Source organism: Schistocerca nitens, chromosome 12 (genome assembly GCF_023898315.1).
Source record: "Schistocerca nitens isolate TAMUIC-IGC-003100 chromosome 12, iqSchNite1.1, whole genome shotgun sequence".
Taxonomy (NCBI): Eukaryota; Metazoa; Arthropoda; class Insecta; order Orthoptera; family Acrididae; genus Schistocerca; species Schistocerca nitens.
In genome coordinates, this window is record NC_064625.1 from 41,016,157 (window position 1) to 41,038,662 (window position 22,506).

General features: G+C 42.0%; 1 protein-coding gene across 3 annotated transcripts in view; it reads right to left on the reverse strand.

Annotated features, from left to right (window-relative positions):
• Positions 1 to 22,506, reverse strand: part of LOC126215259 (uncharacterized) — a 164,516-nt gene that overhangs the window by 113,119 nt on the left and 28,891 nt on the right. For all 3 annotated transcript variants that reach the window (XR_007542112.1, XM_049941938.1, XM_049941937.1), the window contains exon 2: positions 6,362 to 6,487. Coding sequence is in view for 2 of the 3 variants with exons in the window: in XM_049941938.1 (XP_049797895.1) it covers positions 6,362 to 6,487 (126 nt within the window). In the remaining variant the exon portion in view is untranslated. The remainder of the gene's footprint in view (positions 1 to 6,361; positions 6,488 to 22,506) is intronic.

Genomic DNA, 22,506 nt, shown 5'->3' on the forward strand with positions numbered 1-22,506 from the left:
GTGATTTTGCAGCACGACAACGATCGACCCCACGTTGCAAAAGAGTTCAAAACGTACTTGGAAACGTTAAAATGGGAAGTCCTATCCCACTCGGCGTATTTTCCAGACGTAGCTCCCTCTGACTATCACGTGTTTAGATCAATGGCGCATGGCCTGTCTGACCAACACTTCCGATCACATGAGGAAGTCATAAAGTGGATCGATTCGTGGATCGCTTCAAAGGACGAAAGATGGGAGAAAGTAGTGGCCAGCGATGGAAAATACTTTGAATGATACATGTGTAACCAATTTGTTTCATTAAAAGCCTCAAATTTTGGGGAAAAAACGGCGTAAGCAAAGTTGTACACCTTGTATGGATCGTACAGTGATATAATTTGACAGGTACATTTAGTCATATACATACACCAAAAAAAGTTTTGCATTACCCCAGTTCCCAGAACTCCTGAAGATAGACGTTGACTGTGGATTTTGTATCACAGACACAGTACCTTTGACTGTTCAGAGATGTCACTAAACCCGCCGAAAGATGTAAACAACCATGCATGAGCAGCGTCTATTAGACGGAGGGGTTCCGACAGCCGATCAGTTCCAGTCATTCCACCAGGTAGGAGGTACACGGCTCGTGTTGTCTGTAGTTCAACTATTCCTAGACGGTCAATACTGCGGTTAGATCGCGACCGCATTTTTACTTTGTGCCAAGAAGGGCTCTCAACAAGGGAACTGTCCAGGCGTCTCGGAGTGAACCAAAGCGATGACATGTCTCGCTCAGGTGCCAAAGGGGTACTGCTGCAATGGATGACTGCTGCCTACGGATTGTGGCTCGCAGGAACCTTGACAGCAGCGCCACCAAGTTGAATAATGCCTTTCGTGCAGCCACAGGACGTCGTTTTACGACACATACTCTGCGCAATAGGCTGCATGATGGGCAACTTCACTCCAGACGTCCATGGCGAGGTCCACCTTTGCAACCACGACACCATACAGGACGGTACAGATGGGACCAACAACATGCCAAATGGACCGTTCAGGATTGGCATCACGTTTTCTTCACCGACGAGTGTCGCATATGCCTTCAACCAGACAATCGTCGGAGACGTGTTTGGAGGCAACCCGGCCAGGCTGAACGCCTTAGATACACCGTCCAGCGAGTGCAGCAAGATGGAGGTTCCCTGTTTATGGACGACGTGAGCCACCAACCACTCTGAGGATCTACGCCGAATCACCGTTCAGGATTGGGAAAATCTGGACCAACAGTCTCTTGATGAACTTGTGAATAGTATGTCACGACGAATACAGGCATGCATCAATGCAAGAGGACGTGCTACTGTGTATTAGAGGTATCGGTGTGCACAGCAGTCTGGACCACCACCTCTGAAGATGGTACAACATGCAATGTGTGGTCTTCATGAGCAATAAAAAGGGCGGAAATGATGTTTATGTTGATCTCTATTTCAATTTTCTGTACAGGTTCCGGAACTCTCGGAACCGAGGTGATGCAAAACTTTTTTTGATGTGTGTATGTGGATACTGTCTGCAAAGTGTTGCGAAAGGAGTCGGTAGTAAGGACGTAATAAATTAGAACGTCACATTTGATGCTAAATTTCGCTACATGAAGAGCGAAAATGTAGTTAGCGACAAAAGTTTTTTTTTCTTTTCACATTTTGTGGGAATTGCAGGCGAACAAAAGTTTCGTAAGGATTTGAAATTGTGTGTAAAATTTATTGGAAATCGCTAAGTGCTCTAATTTTCAAATACCGGATGAAATGAAGTTCAGGTATTTGTGCGCCGGTAGTTAAGTTACCTCATGACAAACATACAGTTTATAACTGTAATACTTGTCTTATTGTGTTACGCTTTTGACATAAGGTTATGCCTCTTAATGAGTAGATTATGAAAGCAATTTAAATTTGGTCAATAATCACGCGAAATATTGAAAATGAAATTTTTGTTGCCCGTGAGGTAGGCAGCCTGCAACTGATAGCGGGTTCCGGTACAGTCAGTAATGTAGATTAATATGGGGAGTGTCTACCCTCCGCCTTTCTGAGGGGTTGTAGTCTGCTGGGAACACATTCAATAAGGTTCCGAATAATGTCTCTGGGGGTATAGCACCCCATATTTCCTCAAAAACTGTCACAGCTCTGGAGCGAAGTCGACGGTGTATATCATCCCAAATGTGTTCCATTGGGTTCAAGTCGGGACTCTGGGGAGGATAGTTAATTTCAGGAACTTTATTGTTCAGAAACCAGTGCTTATGACAGACTGAATTGTTATGCTAATACAATCAACCACCATTTCCCAGCTGTTTCTCTATTGTACGCAGTACACAATGGTCTAAAATGTGTTCATATCCTTATGCGTTTACCTTTTTCTTAAGGGAAGCACACCCTAACCATGAAGAATACCCCCATACCGTAACACCACCTTCTCTATACTTAACTGTTGGCACTACACATGATTGCGGGAAATGTTCTCCAAGCATTCGCCTAATCCTAACCCTTCCATCCGACAACCACAGAGTATAGTGTGATTCATCACTCTAAATCAGTTGTTTCCTATCATCCACTGTCCAGTACCTCGCTACTTACAGAAACTCAAGTGTCGATTAGCGTTTAAAATACAAACTGTAGTGGTTATGAGTGCAGATATTACTGTCGATGGATGATGACTGAGAATGGTCTACTGATCAACATTATGTCATTATTCACGTCATTTTGAGACTAATAATTACACAGATAGGTTGGTTAGTACATCCAAGTACACGGGGCGAGAGCAAGCCGTTAACGCTTATTTTCCCCTGGGCAGCAGGTCAGGTATTTAAGTGTGGACGAAAAACGGTTAGTCTATGCTGACAGGTGTAGTCCACTTAGTGTTGCAGTTACGACCGTGCAAAAAACATTCGGTAGTAAATTATGTGATGTGTTTATGGAAAGACTTTTCGACGCAGAGAAAAAACAACCAACACACTGAGTGAGCATATATTAAGGTACCGCATATAAAAATATCTGCAGCTATACCCGTTATACGGTGTATAAACTTATGGTTTATGCGGAATTGCTCGATCATTGTAACCCATTATTTTTAACTCCTGACACACACTCATTGTTCTAGCTGGACAGTGATTCCTTCTGCTGATATCATGCGATTTTCCACAATTATCCTCCGCAATGCTCGAAGATCCCCATTCGTTAGTACATGAGGTCTCCCTGGACATGGGCTAGCTTTAGTTGTTCCTTCGTGTTTCCGCTTTACAATCACATCACCAACACTCGACATTTGCAGCATTAGGTGGGTTGAAATGTCGATAGATTTGTTACTCTGGTGACTTCTAACTACTAGCCCATGTACGAAGTTACTGAGCTCTGCTGCTCAATTCCACTGTTACTGCTTCTGTATCCCTACTGACAGCACAACACACCCTGCCTCCTTTTATACTGGCGGGTCCGACACTCGTGGCATCTAGTGCTCAATTCTGCGTTACATAGGGACTTCCGGATTCTTCTCATCAGATAGCGCACGTGGATGGCTGCAGCAATTGCAACAAGAGCACATACTAATTTTGGAAGACCTTGTCTCAAACGAGAGGTAATGGCCCCGTATGGCGGAATCCTTAGTCGCTGTGTTTACTCCTGGTAACCTACCGTCGTCGCTCAGTATGATCTGATTAAGAGCTGTGATGACACATTTTGACTTGCGTACAGGTCTCTACCAGAAATCTGCGCACTTAGCAAGACGGTGCACAATCCTATACTCCAGGTCAGCGCCATACCGTGCCAAAGAACATTTCACCATCCTAAGGCTTTTTGCTGTCCACCAAAGTTAACTCTTCTCATTTCTGTTATACTCGTCTGGACTTTCCCCAGTGCAGAATAGTCTCATGGACACAAGTTTCTAATTTTCGTGACGCGTGGGTGATAGGTTAAACGCGTTTGTGTTTAGCCAAAGGTACCAGAAATTCTGCTATCTCGTGAAGTTTGTTCTACAATGAGTCACAGTAGCCAATGTGGAAGAAAACGTCACTACATCGTAGTGTGGAGATGCGCATAAGTCATTCAGTCACATATTACGAAACTTATTAATTAGCCTCTCCAGATCATTTGACTTCCTGCCTTTAAATTGGTATTACACCGTCTTTTATTTTATGCGCTGGTATTTGGTTTTCTTGAGCAAATCTATTTCCGTTGTGTATTTTACTGTCAGCATTAACATATCTTTACCCGTGTTTCTAGAGATTTTTGTGATTCAGCAACTGTCTAATTGTAAGAATAGTCTGCTGTACTGTCTCACTGGCTTGGTTCTGTGCAGAAATGTTTTTCATCTTTTCTTTCGTACTCTTACGTGTGAACGAAATGCTTCATGCTCCATAATTGCACTGCAGTCGGCTGAATATCGATCTATTTCTTTAATACCTTCTGGTGTGATCATTTTTAATTGAAGAATTTGTTTTATTGACATCCCTCACACACAGAAGTTTCGTTCAACTTCTTCCGAGGGGAGGTATCATGTTGGAGTTACAGTGTTATTTAACTCTCGTAAATAAACGCTACAATGGTGATATGAGACTATTCTGTAGCTTACTGTAAAAATATGGAAGCAACTTGAATGCTACAACTCTTATATCTGGCTGTGGCTGCATGATCACTAAAGCATCTGGCTTGTATTTCTGCAAAAAAAAAAAAAAAATAAATAAATAAATAAATAAATAAATAAATCGCAACACGTAAAAGCTTACGGAAATGACACAGCTCAAGATGTTTTAAAATGTGCATCACTTCCTTTTAATGTCACCCATATACATCCTCTAGTGTTATAAGCAAAGATACGAGAATAAGTAAATCAGAGAACTGTTAATGGGTGGAGAACGTGACATTTCATCATAATTAGGCTAAATCATTAAATATCTGAAGCGTGGAAATTGAATAGGTTCCACGCGACATTTTTTTCACAAAACGCATTTCAGTGTTGCTGTATTCTCGGTAATCGTGCTTGTTCCTACACTTCATCCGGATGCCAGTCCACGAAGAAACCATTTTAAGCATGCCTCAGCTGATGGCGCATGGTCTTTGAGCCAAGTTCTGCTTCTCTAGAGTTTCAAAATTCAAAAGATATGAGACTACAGTTCTACCAGGTAAAAACTTAATGCTGTATTTCTATACTTGTATTATCGCAAATAAAATGTAGTGCCTCATTATTAATGGCACTCGGAACAAAACTGTCTTCCTGCTGTTCTGTTAAAAACTGTATGAATCAACATGTATTTTGTATATAGCCAAGCTATCAAAAATGTCGAAGACTCCAAATACAAACAGATTCATGCAACGACGAGTACAACAACCAGCCACTGGGAAAAATGCAATTTGTTTACATATATAGCGCTGTTACTGGTTTCGCACCGACAAGTTCATCATCAGACGGCTGTTCATGTTTATATTACATGTGTTATTGTTTAGTTGTTGACAAAACAGCCAACAACTAGGGTAAACAACAACAAATGTCTGAAAACGTGAACAGCTGTCTGAATATGAACCTGTCGGTTCAGGACCGGTAACGGTGATTTCCGTACAAATAAATTGCGTTTTCTTCTTTGTAAGAATCAACTAGTAAAGACTTCCTTATTACTCTTAGAACCAGTCACTTTCTTGGTATGGCACTTATAACTTTCCTAATAAAGGACTTATTTACTTATTTGTCTGCCTCCTTTTTTCAGTGCTGAGGTGGGCAGCATAATTTGCAGTATCAGAATCACTTCTCAATTTTTTAGATACAAATAAGTTATGTACATAGAGAGATACATTGTTTTTGAGTCTCCTGACAAATGTGATTTTTTTTTTGGGGGGGGGGGAAGGTTGGTTGGTTGGTTTGGGGAAGGAGACCAGACAGCGTGGTCATCGGTCTCATCGGATTAGGGAAGGACTGGCAAGGAAGTCGGCCGTGCCCTTTCAGAGGAACCATCCCGGCATTTGCCTGGAGTGATTTAGGGAAATCACGGAAAACCTAAATCAGGATGGCCGGACGCGGGATTGAACCGTCGTCCTCCCGAATGCGAGTCCAGTGGGGAGGGGGGGGGGGGGGGAATTTGTGGTAAGTTCCTATGGGACCAAACTACTGAGGTCATCGGTCCCTAGGCTTACACCCTACTTATCAGATTAAACTAACTTACGCTGAGGACAACACACACACCCATGCGCGAGGGAGGACTCGAACCTCCGACACGGGGAGCCGTGCGAACCGTGGCAAGGTGCCACAGACCTAGCGGCGACAAATGTGAAATTTGGTACTTAGAATCTTTTCAATTTCCACTCTTCAGTCACCTTCAGAAAAATATTTTGTCAGTGAAGCATGAATTATAACAAGGATTTCCAACCTCTTTTCACCATCTGCTTGCAAGTCTGTGCTTTCATCGCTGTCCTGTCGTTTCGTTTCCTCGCGTGCTGCTACGCTTCCGGCCATCACCAGGACGACCAAGGCTGCCAACAGCAGTAACCGAAAGCTGCACCGAAAGAGAAATGTATCAGTTAGTGCATAACTCTAATTTGATTACATTTTGCCAGTTCAACCAAGATTATTTGTGCATTAGGAGAGTCCATGAAAATAAAAGTATTATAGAAGCAGCAAAAAGGCATCTGCTCATTCGTCATTGTTATCTGCCTAGCATTAACACACATACCCATCGTAGGAAGACATGGGAGCAGCTGTGTTGCTGTTGTATGTTTGTATAAAATGTTTGTTTACGGTGCTGTAAGATTCAGTATGTTATGGCTTCTTTGGGAGACGAAAATTAAATGTTATGTTGCTAGTAGCGAAGTAGTTTCGTTTTTAAGTGATAAGGGGTGGTCTCGAACGCTCAGAAACGCACGAAAATGTGCTTAGAATAAACAGTGGTATGAGACATTCTCTTGTAAAACTGCGCTTCTTACTATGAGGGACATTTGAATAATCACCTATTCAATGACCAAGAAAAGGGAAGGAAAAAATATCGATATAAAGGGACCTAAACACGCAAGTTGCAATGGCGTCACTTATTGCTGTATTTGCTGCAAGGCTGTATAGTATCTCTGTAAACTATGGAGCGGGGAGCGCTTGTTGTGGAGAAAGTTTCCTTTCCTGTAAGAGCGCTAGAACTACCGTACTGGATGACTAAGAATAGTTCTCCTTGTACCAAATCAGTACACCCTGCGTTCATTTATGCTGACCCTTTTCGTGTGTGTTTCGTCTGTTTCTTATATTAGTTACTAATAGTACTCTGCCTGAAGCAAAATAATTGAAGCATCCAGAAGACATGGTCAGAGGTCAGTGTATTTCGTACGTGTACACACCATCGTCGAGTAAGTAAATGAGTACAGTTGCAATTTTCTGTGACATGTAAACGGCTACCAGAGTGCATTAATGTTATTAGTGTTTAGTGTTGATACAAGTTTCTGTAGGGTATATAAGGGACGTGAACAACGTCGGATGCCAAGTAATCACTATGAAGGACATGGTGATGCCATGTAGTCGTGTGAGACAGCACTTTCAACACCTGATAGAGTTCGAAATGGGTCTCACTGTGGGTCTCATTTGGTCTGTTGTCGAGTTGTACGATATCCAGATTTATGGGACATTTGGATGTGACAGTGGCCCGATGTTAGACTGCGCGGGAACGTGACGGAAAGCATACTCGTTGTCAAGGTTCCAGTCGACCACAAAGGAGGATCGCCGAATTGTGCACCAAGCACATCGTAACCCCTTCACATCAGCGCCAGCCATCCAGTAACAGGTAATGGTCTACTTGTGACCTGTGTCATCCTACTGGTTGGAGACTAGCAGGAGCCGAAGTAGAGAATTACCGTCTTAAGCGTAAGGTGCCATTGACACCACAACGTAACCAGTTTGCTTTTGGAGTGGTGCCGAAATACTGATGAATGATGTCGATGTATCATGATTGTGCACTATCCCGGTTGACCACCGTCGGCGAGTATTGCGGCGACAAATTAGATTAGATTAGATTAGTACTTGTTCCGTAGATCATGAATACGACACTTCGTAATAATGTGGAACATGTCAGGTTAATAAAAGGTATCTATACAAGATATTACATTACACAAAATATTACATGACACTCAAAATTTTTAATTTTTTTTAATTTTTTTGTGGGGGTTTGGAAATTACCCACTTACTATATCCAAAAATTCATCTAATGAGTAGAACGAGTTCCCATTAAGAAATTCTTTTAATTTCCTTTTAAATGCTATATGACTATCATTCAGACTTTTGATGCTATTAAGTAAGTGACCAAATACTTTTGTGGCATCATAATTTACCCCCTTCTGAGCCAAAGTTAGATTTAACGTTGAGTAGTGAAGATCATCCTTTCTCCTAGTGTTGTAGCCATGGACACTGCTATTACTTTTGAATTCGTTCGGATTGTTAATAACAAATTTCATAAGTGAATATAGATATTTTGAGGCTTAAATAAGGGTCTGCAGGATGATATTGGATGAGCTCCAGCAGTTATTCTGATTACACGCTTTTGTGCAATGAACACTATTTTACTCAATGATGAGTTACCCCAGAATATGATGACATACGAAACCAGAGAATGAAAATAGGCGTGGTAAGCTAATTTACTCAGATGTATATCCCCAAAATTTGCAATGACCCTAATAGCATAAGTAGCTGAACTCAAACGTTTCAGCAGATCCTCAGTGTGTTTTTTCCAGTTCAACCCCTCATCAATGCATACACCTAGAAATTTTGAATATTCTACCTTAGCTATTCTACCTTAGCTTAGGGAGAGATCCTATTTTTCCAGTGATTTGAAAAGGTACAGCAGAGTTACTCCTGGCGTAATGGTGTGGGGAGCCATCGGGTACGACTTCAAGTCGCAACTGTTAGAGACAGACGGAACTCCGACAGCACAGTGGTACGTCACTAACATCCTGCGTCCTAATGTGTTACCGCTCATGCGACAGTATTGTGGTTGTCAACAAGAAAAGGCTCGTCCACTCATGGCACGTTCCTGTATGAACTGCCTGCGTGATGTTGAGGTACATCCGCAGCCAGCAAGATCCCCAAATCTGTCCACGATAGAACGTGTATGGGAACAGTTCGGACGTTTACTCCATTCTTGTGCCGATCTTCATAACATGAAAGACCAGACGCAACAGTTGTGGGCCTTCTTGCCTCAGGAGAGGATAGAACGGCTTTGTGACAACCACCCCAACCGAATCAGTACATGCATCCAGGCCAGATGTGGAGCAGCGTCATTCTGATAAGTGGGCTCATGCTGTCAAGTTTCTTGTAAACCTCACTGGAGTTTTTAATCATCACAGACTCTCTCAACCAGTGAAGATTAATTTCGTTTCCAACATCCTTTCTGGGGCTTTACTTTTTCTGCCAGGCGGTGTATTTCACAGTGCGCAGAAACGTTGGAAGTAGTAGGGGGCGAGTAACCAAGGTCACCACTGTGTTCTCCAACACAAAGCATTTCAGTAACCATGGATCTGTGGACTAAGCAACAACGGTCGTTTGCAGTGAAAGCATTCTACCAAAGCGGTAGCTATGTAGCCGCTCAGCGTCGTTTCTAGGCGCATTTTCAAATTAGTCGTAATAGGCTGGTGCCTTCGGTTAACTCAATAAAAAGTTGGGTCGAAAACTTTGAAAACGTCGGTGAAACAACAAAGAAAAGAGATGGCAGAACGAAGACAGTCGCAGTCCCGAGAATGTGGAACGTGTAAGAATTGCTGTGGGAAGAAGCCCCCGGAGATCAGCGCGTAGACAGAGTGTTGTTGAGCTTGGAATTTCTAACAGGACTGTCCGAATGATTCTGAGGTTACACTTGCATCACCACCCATACAAAATCCAAGTGGTTAACGCTTTGAATAATAACGACTTTGATGTCCGACAGCATTTCTGAGAAAGTGTTTTGCAAATGGTTGAAGGAAACGAGGAGCTTGTTGACAACCTCTGGACGAGTGACGAGGAATATTTTCACAATAGATATTTGAAAAATTTGAACTTTAGATATTGGAGTGATCGGAACCCTCAGCGACTACTCCATGAAAAACACTTGCACTCAACCAAGATAACAGTTTGGTGTGCAATGCCGTCATGGGAAATAATAGACCCTTATTTTTTGAGAATGAAAGAGGGCAATCTGTTACCGTGAAGGATGAGCGCTATTCAACAATGTTAAGGACATTCTTCATACCTCGACTTCGTCAGTATGCAGTGAATGGTGAAACATTATTTAAAACAAGATGGAGCAACAAATCACACAGCCCGCATGAGCATGAATGTTCTCAGTGGTTTTTCCTAAACGGTTGATTCCCCCCCCCCCCCCCCTGCCCGCCGTTCGCCCCACCGCACAGCTTTTGATTTATTTCTTCTGGAGTTACCTTGAAAGCAAAGTGTACGAAGAAGGACGTCATAACATTGGCAAGAATCCCGCTGGAAATCGAGAGAATTCCTTAGGGTTTGCTCTATCATGTGATGAACAGCTGTGTCAACCGCCTGCGAGAATGCCGTGATCGAGATGGACGCCATCTGGCTGATGTTATTTTCAAACAATGAAAAAAAGTGTTGATGTTTCTTAAATGTTTTTTAACGTAGAATGAGATATGCTACTCTATCCTGTGCAAACTTCTTCATCTCCCAGTAACTACTGCATCCTACATCCTTCTGAATCTGCTTAGTATATTCATCTCTTGGTCTCCCTCTACGATTTTTACCCTCCACGCTGCCCTCCAATACTAAATTGGTGATCCCTTGATGTCTCAGAATATGTCCTACCAACCGATCCCTTCTTTTACTCAAGTTGTACCACAAACTCCTCTTCTCCCCATTTCTATTCAATACCTCCTCATTAGTTATGTGATCTACCCATCTAATCTTCAGCATTCTTCTGTTGCACCACATTTCGAAAGCTTCTATTCTCTTCTTTTCTAAACTATTTATCGTCCACGTTTCACTTACATACATGGCTACACTCCATACAAATACTTTCAGAAACGACTTCCTGACATTTAAATCTATACTCGATGTTAACAAATTTTTCTTGTTCAGAAACGCTTTCCGTGCCATTGCCAGTCTACATTTTATATCCTCTCTACTTCGACAATCTTCAGTTATTTTTCTCCCCAAATAGCGAAACTCCTTTACTACTTTAAGTGTCTCATTTCCTAATCTAATTCCCTCAGCATCACCCGACTTAATTCGACTACATTCCATTATCCTCGGTTTGCTTTTGTTGATGTTCATCTTATACCCTCCTTTCAAGACACTATCCATTCCGTAAACTGTTCTTCCAAGTCCTTTGCTGTCTCTGACAGTATTACAATGTCATCGGCGAACCTTAAAGTTTTTATTTCTTCTCCATGGATTTTAATACCTACTCCGAACTTTTTTTTTGTATCCTTTACTGCTTGCTCTGTATACAGATTGAATAACATCGGGGTGAGGCTACAACCCTGTCTCACTCCCTTCCCAACCTCTGTTTCCGTTTCATGTCCCTCGACTCTTATAACTGCCATCTGGTTTCTGTACAAATTGTAAATAACCTTTCGCTCCCTGTATTTTACCCCTGCCACCTTCAGAATTTGAAAGGGAGTATTCCAGACAACCTTGTCAAAAGCTATCTCGAAGTCTACTAATGCTAGAAACGTAGGTTTGCCTTTCCTTAATCTTTCTTCTAAGATAAGTCGTAGGGTCAGTATTGCCTCACGTCTTCCAATATTTCTACGGAATCCAAACTGATCTTCCCCGAGGTCGGCTGCTACCAGTTTTTCCATTCGTGTGTAAAGAATTCGCGTTAGTATTTTGCAGCTGTGACTTATTAAACTGAAAGTTCGGTAACTTTCACATCTGTCAACACCTGCTTTCTTTGGGATTGGAATTATTATATTCTTCTTGAAGTCTGAGGGTATTTCGCCTGTCTCATACATCTTGCTCACCAGATGGTAGAGTTTTGTCAGGACTGGCTCTCCCAAGGCTGTCAGTAGTTCTAATGGAATGTTGTCTACTCCGGGGGCCTTGTTTCGACTCAGGTCTTTCAGTGCTCTGTCAAACTCTTCACACAGTATCGTATCTCCCATTTCATCTTCATCTACATCCTCTTCCATTTCCATAATATTGTCCTCAAGTATATCGCCCTTGTATAGACCCTCTATATACTCCTTCCACCTTTCTGCTTTCCCGTCTTTGCTTAGAACTGGGTTTCCATCTGAGCTCTTGATATTCATACAAGTGGTTCTCTTTTCTCCAAAGGTCTCTTTAATTTTCCTGTACGCAGTATCTATCTTACCCCTAGTGGCATACGCCTTTACAGCCTTACATTTGTGCTCTAGCTATCCCTTCTTAGCCATTTTGCACTTCCTGTCGATCTCATTTTTGAGACGTTTGTATTGTTTTTTGCCTGCTTCATTTACTGCATTTTTATATTTTCTCCTTCCGTCAATTAAATTCAATGTTTCTTCTGTTACCCAAGGATTTCTACTAGCCCTCGTCTTTTTACCTACTTGGTTCCCTGCTGCATTCACTATTTCATCCCCCAAAGCTACCCATTCTTCTTGCTCTGTATGTCCTTCCCCCATTCCTGTCAATTGTTCCCTTATGCTCTCCCTGAAACTCTCTAAAATCTCTGGTTCTGTCAGTTTATCCAGGTGCCATCTCTTTAAATTCCCAAGTTTTTGCAATTTCTTCAGTTTTAATCTACAGTTCATAACCAATAGATTGTGGTCAGAGTCCACATCTGCCCCTGGAAGTGTCTTACAATTTAGAACCTGGTTCCTAAATCTCTGTCTTATCATTATATAATCTATCTGATACCTTCTAGTATCAGCAGGGTTCTTCCATGTATACAGCCTTCTTTCATGATTCTTGAACCAAGTGTTAGCAATGATTAAGTTATGGTCTGTGCAAAATTTTACCAGGCGGCTTCCTCTTTCATTTCTTACCCCCATTCCATATTCACGTACTACGTTTCCTTCTCTTCCTTTTCCATCTATCGAATTCCAATCACCCATGACTATTAAATTTTCGTCTCCCTTCACTATCTGAATAATTTCTTTTATCTCATCATACATTTCATCAATCTCTTTGTCATCTGCGGAACTAGTTGGCATATAAACTTGTACTACTGTAGTAGGCGTGGGCTTCGTGTCTATCTTATCCACAATAATGCGTTCACTATTTTGTTTCTAGTAGCTTACCCGCTCTCCTATTTTTTTTATTCGTTATTAAACCTACTCCTGCATTACCCCTATTTGATTTTGTACGTAAAACCCTGTATTCACCTGACCAAGTCTTGTTCCTCCTGCCACCGAACATCACTAATTCCCACTATATTTAACTTTAACCTATCCATTTCCATTTTTAAATTTTCTAACCTACCTGCCCGATTAAGGGATCTGACATTCCACGCTCCGACCTGTAGAACGCCAGTTTTCTTTCTCCTTATAACAACGTCCTCCCTAGTAGTCCCCGCCAGGAGATCCGAGTGGAGGACTATTTTACCTCCGGAATATTTTACCCAAGAGGATACCATCATCATTTAATCATACAGTAAAGTTGCATGCCCTCGGGAAAAATTACGGCTGTAGTTTCCCCTTGCTTTAAGCCGTTCGCAGTACCAGAACAGCAAGGCCGTTTTGGTTAGTGTTACAAGGCCAGATCAGTCAATCATCCAGACCGTAGCCCCTGCAACTACTGAAAAGGCTGTTGCCCCTCTTCAGGAGCCACACGTTTGTCTGGCTTCTCAACAGATACCCCTCTGTTGTGGTTGCACCTACGGTACGGCTATCTGTATCGTTTAGGTACGCAAGCCTTCCCACCGACGGCAAGGTCCATGGTTCATGGTGGGGGAATAAAATGAATAAAATTTTGCTTTCTGCATCCGTGTTTATTTTACACTCTTTTAAAAAATGAAGGTTTGGCTGACACATCCTGTATTAGAGCATTTAGCAAACAATAAAAAATATACCGTGTTCACTAGCCCCTTCACCATAGGCGAATAACAACATCGTAAAGTTGTCACTGTAATAGACGCCTTTCACATTTTTCCATCTAATCTGTAATTAATGATCGCCATAAAATACGAACTAATCGCTATAAAAAGAAGAAGAATTTTAAATCGGAAATGTCAGATGAAATTTCTTTGAATTTTTCTAAAGTTTCGTCATTAAATTATAAATTCTATACTACAATTCTATAAAATTAAATAATAATTCCAAAAAATTGTTTTGTGGGTTAAACACATTCATGGTTAAAATTTATTTTGCGTATATTTGAAAATAAAAGGTCAAAAACTCTCTTTTTTATGATGACTAATACACTTTCACCACCAAAACATTTTGAATCAAAATGGTTTTATCCGGATGGTAGTTATGGAAAAAATATAATAAATCAGTACCAAATACATTATTCTCCTGACAATGAAAAACATGAAATATTAGTATACAACAGGTACTTTTGAAAATGAATGGGGTACCTCCTCGCAGTGTTAGCGTCATTTTGTGCAAATTCTACTGAGATTTTAGAGAAATTTGCTCTTCGCCAACTTTTCGTGAACTGTTGTTAATCAATTAGAGCAAATAAAAATGCTGTTGCAAGCAGACCTGACTTAAATTTCAGGATGCCTTTATTGTCCTACAAGTTTTCCATGTTTAGGCGACCCATTATTAACATATATAATCTGCTCTACAACTAAGTTTGTTGTTCTCTTGATGACACTGATATCGTTGTGCACAGTGGTCAAACTCAACGATCAGCTACGTGTTATTCATTGGAGTTAATCAGCATGATTATAGACTGGTTTACTGATTAGAGCGAGTTGTGTCGATTTCCCCTAGGATTATAAGTTTGTTGTGTGTTGTTTCACCATAACTTGGCTAACGACCCTTCAGTATTCAGACATAATAAGCAACATCATATCATAATGCAGGTCAAGGGCACACTACCCGACAAAGAACAGCACATGAAACTTTTAGGGAGAAATGATATTAGTAGGCTGTGTAGCCTTTGCCATACCACTGTTCGGTGTCTTGCAAGGTGGTGTGTATGTGTGTATCTACATACACACTCTGCAAACTACTGTGAGGTGCGTGGCGCAGGACACTTGGTATGAAAACATGTGTTAGGGTCTCTTCCCGTTCCAATCGCGTATGAAGCGTGTTGAAATGCATGCATGCGTGTCGTAATGAGTCTAATCTTGTCTTCACCGTTCCTACTGGAGCTATACGCAGGGGACTGAGGAATAACAGTAGATTATTCACGCATTACTGATTCTTGAAATTTTGTAAGCAGGTTTTTACGTGATGGTTTGCATCTAGAGTCGGCCAGTTCAGGTTTTTCATTACGGCAACTGTATCCAGTGAGTCAAACAAAGTGACTATTCGTACCGCCATTCCCTGCATACATTCAATATCCCCCGTTAGTCCTGTCTAGTATGAGTCATGCACACTAGAGCAATACTCATTGCATTTGTCTCTATCCTGCAAACGAACCGAAGTCTGCCACTTGCCTTACTTACCACTGAACCTACTTTCATGTGATCGTTTCAATTCATATCCGTACAACTGTTACACCCAAGTATTTGTAAGAACTGACCGATTCCTCTTGTGACTTGTTAATGTCGTAGTCATACGATATTACTTTTTTTCGTAAAATTTTACGTTTTTTAACATTTAAAGCAGGTTGTAAATCTATACACCACTTTGAAATCTACCGGGTGATTAATGTACAACAGGAGCTACAAGGGCCCTAACACACTTCACTGGGACACACTTGAAGCTGCTTTCACATCTATCGATGACTCGTCATCCGTGTTGCTTCTGTCTACCATGAAATTCTCAACCCAGTGAAAAATATTGTTTGATATCATAATAATTGTACTTTCGTTAAATAAACGTATGTGTGGTACTGAATCTGACGCTTTTTGAACTTCAAGGAATACTGCATCTGCCTGATTTCCTTGACCCGTGGCTTTCAGGGCGACATGTGAAATAAAAGCACATTCTGGCTTTCACATCTGCAGACAACTCAAACACTGTGGAAACCTAGACAGTAACCAGATTTGGCGAAGATGGGGAATTGATTCAGTGAGTTGGGATGTAGTGGTTCCCGCCGCGGTTTGACTGCGATGGGTAGTCCAGCGCACACGTAAACTCTGCTTACTACCGGACGTGACGCAAGTCGCGGACGTAAACCAGCACCCCTGCCTACATGGGACGCCAGACGCTACGCCTGTACGTCGTCGGGCTACAAGACACCTGCTCACCATTTGTCTCAGACCCGGCAGTACTAGCAGAACGTCAGTTTCTGGCTACGACAATTGGCGAGTCTTTCATCTATTCTCCTCACTGTCCACATTCCATCTTGAAATGCAGCATGACTGGGCGCAACGCCATGTTAGTAGATATTTACTCGCTCACTTCGCAAGCCACTACGCAGCGCATTGTGGAGCGTACTTTGTGCTGTAACAGCTGGAATTAGTCTGGGAACTGTGAGCTCAATTAGTTTGATAGAATATTGTAAACTCAGCTAGCTGTGCCCGGCACGTGTTGCAATGCCTCATTTTCTTTCTAAGAAGGTACACAAATATTAGGATGGTGCATAAGTTTGTTGCCTTTGTGTTTTGCATATTGGTATTCAGGTTGCTACGGGTTTATTTATCGATTGTCATTTTTTATTTGTAGTTCACTGTTGTTATTTGAGTTTAGATATTGTCATTTTGTCGTTTGGAAATCGTGAGTTGAGCTGCGGACGCTAGAAAATGGAGTGCTAAGTGGAGAAATCAGAACATTTCCGACATAGTCTTCTGCCTGGTTTCAGTAGAGGGGTGACAGCAGCGGAGGCAGCCAGAAATATTTGCGCCATATTTGGGGGTAATGCTGTTTGACAGAAGAGCACTGCAACAAAATGGTTTTATCGTTTTCAGGAAGATCGTTTTGACATTGGTGACTCTCCAGGAAGACTTTCGGATTTTGATGAAGATCGTTTAAACGCATTAATCGACAATGATACACGTCAATATACTCAAGAACTGGTATATGTAATGAATTGTGATCATTCCACCATCGTGCGACATTTGCATGCAGTGAGAAAGGTTAAAAAATCGGGCGAACGGATACCGAAAGCAATGGTTGAGCCCAAACAAAGCGGCAGCTCCTCCCCATACTAAGACCTGCGCGCATCCACAAAGAATAATGTTATGCATCCGGTGGAACAGTGACTTTGTGGTGTACTATTAATTGCTACCCCGAGGTGTAATTATTACTGCTGACATTTATTAACAACTGCGACGTCTTGGGACACAATCCGAGAACAACGACCAGGAGGCTGCATTAAGTGATGCTACTCCAGAGGAGGAGATGAAGGGGGTGGAGGAAATAGAGGAGGAGGGGAAGATGTATGAGGGAGGTGGAAGATCTAGAGGGACAGTGGGCGGGTTATTGTGGCAGGCCAAGAAATTTTTACTCGCATGCTGCACTACACTTCAAAGGGAATCCGATATATGACACTATTTTTTAATATAGTCATCAAGTCTGTAAACAACGTTCCACCAATCGCTAAACTGACGAATTAGCTTGTTGGCTTCAGCCACAGGTTCTTCGGCTACCGTTTGTTTGACGATTTTTCTATCGTTTCGTCCGCACGAGTGGCTGGCGAAATTTCAGAAAAATCGTCAAACAAAAGTCAGCCAAAGAAACAGAGACAGAAGACAACAGGAAAATTTGTCAAGTGGCCACGAACCCTTAACAATTTTGTGATATTTAAATTCGTAGACGATAGAAATCTGCTCCTTAGTCACGGAGCCATTCGAGGACGACTGTGTGAACGTCCTCATCTTTTGAATATCGCTTTACCTTCAGATATACTTTCAGCTTCCCGAGAAGACGGAAATCGCACGGTGCACGATCTGAATTTCCCGATTAGCATCACCCACGTCTATGCTGTCTTGGTCGAACTGTGGGCACCATTTCAAAATGGCTGGACGAGACATCGCATTTGATCCATATACCACCAGAATTTCACCATGAATCTGTGTGCAATTTAGATGTATTCTCCTCAAGAATCGCACTGTCTCGCGCATTTCAGCCTTGAAGTACGTTTCCTACCGCCGCACCATTTCACTCTTGACACTGGTTCACCTATTATTCGTACAGTAGTAGAACTGTCTCTGCAGAAAAACCGGAAGACCTCATGTGACAACGCGCCATTCACGTTGCGCAATGGTCGACTGTGTAGCTTACTTTCTGAAGTCCCTGCATATATTTAAACTACAACACCAGTGAGTCAATACATAGAAATACGTAGGTGTAACAATTTGTCGGAATATGACATGGGACGATCCCATAACTCAGACGTTGGTAAAGCAGATGTCAGACTTCAGTTCATCGGTAGTATACTGGGAAATACAGCTTACAAAATACCCGTGCGATGTTTCTCAAGTGTGTGGGTCCCGTACCATAGAGGACTAACTGTAGATGTTGAACGCATACAAAGAACAGAGGTACTAGTGGTCACAAATGAAAACTGAAATGGAAAACGCTTGAAGATAAACCCCAACTACTCCGCGAAAGTTTGAAGTATCAGTAATAAATGTTGAATCTGGGAATACGTCGCCTCCTACGCATCGCACCCGTGGGGATTCGGGAAGACAAGATTAGACTAAATACACCGCGCACAGAGGCGTTTAAACAATCTTCTTCCTGCACACCATACCCGAATGGAATGAGAAGAAGCTCTTATAGTTGGTACAGTGAGAAGTGCTTCCTGCCATGCATTTTTCAGTGATTTTGCAGTGAACAGACGTAGATATATAACTATTATGGGTTTACAAGTACTCGAAGGTATCTACAGACAAATGGTAATCCGAAATTTGACAATCAGTGGCTCTGAGCACTATGGGACTTAACATCTGTGGTCATCAGTCCCCTAGAACTTAGAACTACTTAAACCTAACTAACCTAAGGACATCACACACATCCATGCCCGAGGCAGGATTGGAAACTGCGACCGTAGCGGTCACGCGGTTCCAGACTGAAGCGCCTAGAACCGCACGGCCATACCGGCCGGCGACAATCAGTCTGGAGCATTCAGAACCACATGGTGTAGAGTCCTGAGATCATTGCCCTCTGCTCCTAGGCTGCACGGTCACAGTCACCGGATGAGCGGAAACCCAACTTCCTCAAGGTGTAATCACGCCTACCTTGACCCGTCCTAGTACAGTTCAGTTTCGACCAGTTCTGACTTTGTAGACAGAATCTCTCAACCTTGGATTTTGAACCAGGTGAACAGTGTTGAATGGATGTTCGTTCCAGCGTTGTTGCCACTTAGAGGTCATATCAAAAGAACTGATACTTTCTGAATACACATATGGTGCTTTGCGTGATTTCCGTCGTTCCCCAAGAAAGTATTATAGGCCCTCTGTTGTTCCTCGTACAGGGTGTATACGACCGGGGACATCCGGGAGATCCGGGACAAACCCGGGAATTTTTTAGAATTCCGGGAATTTTTCATTGTTTTAGTTACCAGTTAAATTTTTGAGGGACTTAAGATCTTAGGTCATCAGTCCCCTAGAACTTAGAACTACTTAAACCTAACTAACCTAAGGACATCACACACATCCACGCCCGAGGCAGGATTCGAACCTGCGACCGTAGCAGTCCCGCGGTTCCGGACTGCAGCTCTAGAACCGCACGACCACCGCGGCCGGCTGCAGTGCTTCCTAACAACAAATTGCCTCCGATCAGCGTGACGTGACAGCTGTTTACATTGGATTCATTGGAGCAGTTGCGGGTGGGCTCTTGCGCATGCGCAGTTGAGTCGCGTAAGAGTAGCACCTTTTCCCGCTTCTGACTACAGATGTGTGGCTGGGCGCCACTATCTAAATTGCTCCGTTTCTGAAATATCGTAGATCCGGGGCTGATACACTGAGCAGTCTGAGTTGTAGTGGGGAGGTGGGTAGTCTCCACGTGACCTGTGTTTACGTTTAGTGATTTTGCTGTTTCCTCTTCTTTTATTGCTCTCACATTAAACGAAAACAAAACAGATTTCTGTGGCCGGGAGCTACCAAATGAATTAAAATACCTTCGCATAATTGCGGAAGGCTAAAATATGTTGTTAGTTTCAGGTTTTATTTCCACCTTTCTGACAATCAAGCATTAATCGCCTGGCAGAACAATGAAGATATTTTTGTCGGTTTGCTTAAGAGATTTGGCTTTTATTAATCTTTTGCGCTGAGTCAGTCAATTTATTTGAAACGAAGTGTTTAATTTCACACTGTTGGCTAGTTTCAACTGTTCGCTGCATTTCAAATGCACGCTTTCCATCTTCTAGCTCATATGGCATTATGCCATAATAAAGAACCAAACATGAGATAATACAGTACTGGTACTCAAGAAAATTTACATCCGAATCTGGACATACGAATGTGCACTTTAAGACGAATTATGAATTTTAGTATTGTTCACGAAATTCCGATGCTCTTGAAGTAGCCTTTGATGTCTTGTTTCTTTTACGACATAAGATCTTTTAATGTTTTACACGTACGAGCATGCGGGCTTCCTGCGTCATCGTAGCTGCGCAGGCTCAGTGACGCCTGTTATCTGGCGCTCTCTGGCAACTGCTGAAACGAACAATTTTCTAACAGGCCACAGGAAGATATTGCGAATGATAGTTTGAAAAGTGTTACTTTCAAAGTAAATTTCCTTTTACGCAAGATGAACTAAGTGCGAGAATGTACGATGAATTTCTTAAATCACAGAGCGTTTGACTCTCATTTAAAAACCAACTCTTTGAGGACGACCATCTAGAAGAATTTAGAGAGATCAGACATTAACGTCGTTATTAAAAATTTTACTGGCACATTTGTGTGATATAGATCAGCATTATATGTGGAAGCTTAGCTTCTCTTGCAGGTTATTTATCTTCGAGACCAATATTATTTGTGAAGGCTTTGTTTTTCTTGTAGCAACACTATATATATTAATTTAAACCATTAACTTTTCTTTTTTGTGTGTTCGCACTACTTAAGAGTGATCTTGCTACTGGTTGACTACATCAAGTGTCCTACGCTGTCATCAGCTGGCGAGATCACGTGACATGAGCTATGACTGGCTTAGAAAAGCGCGTCGCAATCTCGATTTCATTGCTTCGGAAAGTAACATGCAGTGTTTGGCGGAATTCGAATTTATACCTCCGTAACACGAAAAAATGCAGCGTACATGTTGTTGCACATCAAAGACCTTTCCAAAACGTGTTATTTCACCCCCTGGGTTTCGTTTTCTAAAGTGCCGGCAAATTCTACGTCTGTGTAGAAAAGCATAAACATTCTAAGGATTGATAAGTTTTACAGTGCCGAGGAAAAGTATACTGTCACTTAACACGGAAAAAGTGTATTTTCACCCGGGAGAAAGTGTATTTTCAACCGGGAAATCCGGGAAAAATCCGGGAATTTTTTTTCCTTGCCCGTGTATACACTCTGTCATATATATTAACGACATGGGAGACAATCTGAGTAGCCGTCTTAGATTGTTTGATGATGATGCTGTCATTTACCGTATTGGAAAGTCATCAGATGACCTGAACGATTTGCAATATGATTTAAATAAAGATATCTGTTTGGTGCGAATAGTGGCAATTGACTCTGAATAAAGAAAAGTGTAAAGTTATTCACACGAGAACTCAAAGAAATTCATCAAATTTCGATTACGCGACAAGTCACACAAATCTGAAGTCTGTAAATTCAACTAAATACTTAGGGATTACAATTACAAATAACCTAAATTGGAATGATGACATAGATAATGTTGTGGGTAGAGCAAACCAAAGACTGCGATTCATTGGCAGAACACTTAGAAGGTGCAACAGGTCTACTAAAGAGACTGCTTACACCACGCTTATCCGCCCTATTCTGGAGTACTGCTGTGCGGTGTGGGATCCGCATTAGGTGGGACTGACGGATGACATCGAAAAAGTTCAAAGAAGGGCAGCTCGTTTTGTATTATCGCGAAATAGGGGAGGTCGTGCCACAGATATGATACGTGAATTGGAGGCAATCATTAAAACACGGCGTTTTCGTTGCGACAGCATCTTCTCATGAAATTTCAGTCACCATTTTTCTCCTCCGATTGCGAAAATATTCTGTTGGCACTCACATATATAGGGAGAGTGATCATCACTATAAAATAAGAGAAATCAGGCCTCGCACAGAAAAATTTAAGTGCTCGTTTTTCCCACGCGCCGTTCGAGATTGGAACAGTAAAGAGACAGGTTGAAGGTGGTTCATCGAACCCTCTGTCAGGCACTTTCTTGTGAATAGCAAAGTAATCACGTAGACGTAGATGTAGATCCTTAGGGCGTCACACAAGAGAGAGTTCTTATGAGAAATGGTCTTCTTGAACAAGTTTTCCGCAGACGCCTTCCTCCTTAGATATTGAGGAGCAGTATTAGCTAGGACAAATAGCCACTGAATGGAAGTAGATCTAATACCAGTGATAACTATCGTGGTTTCATTAAGCTGCACGTTAA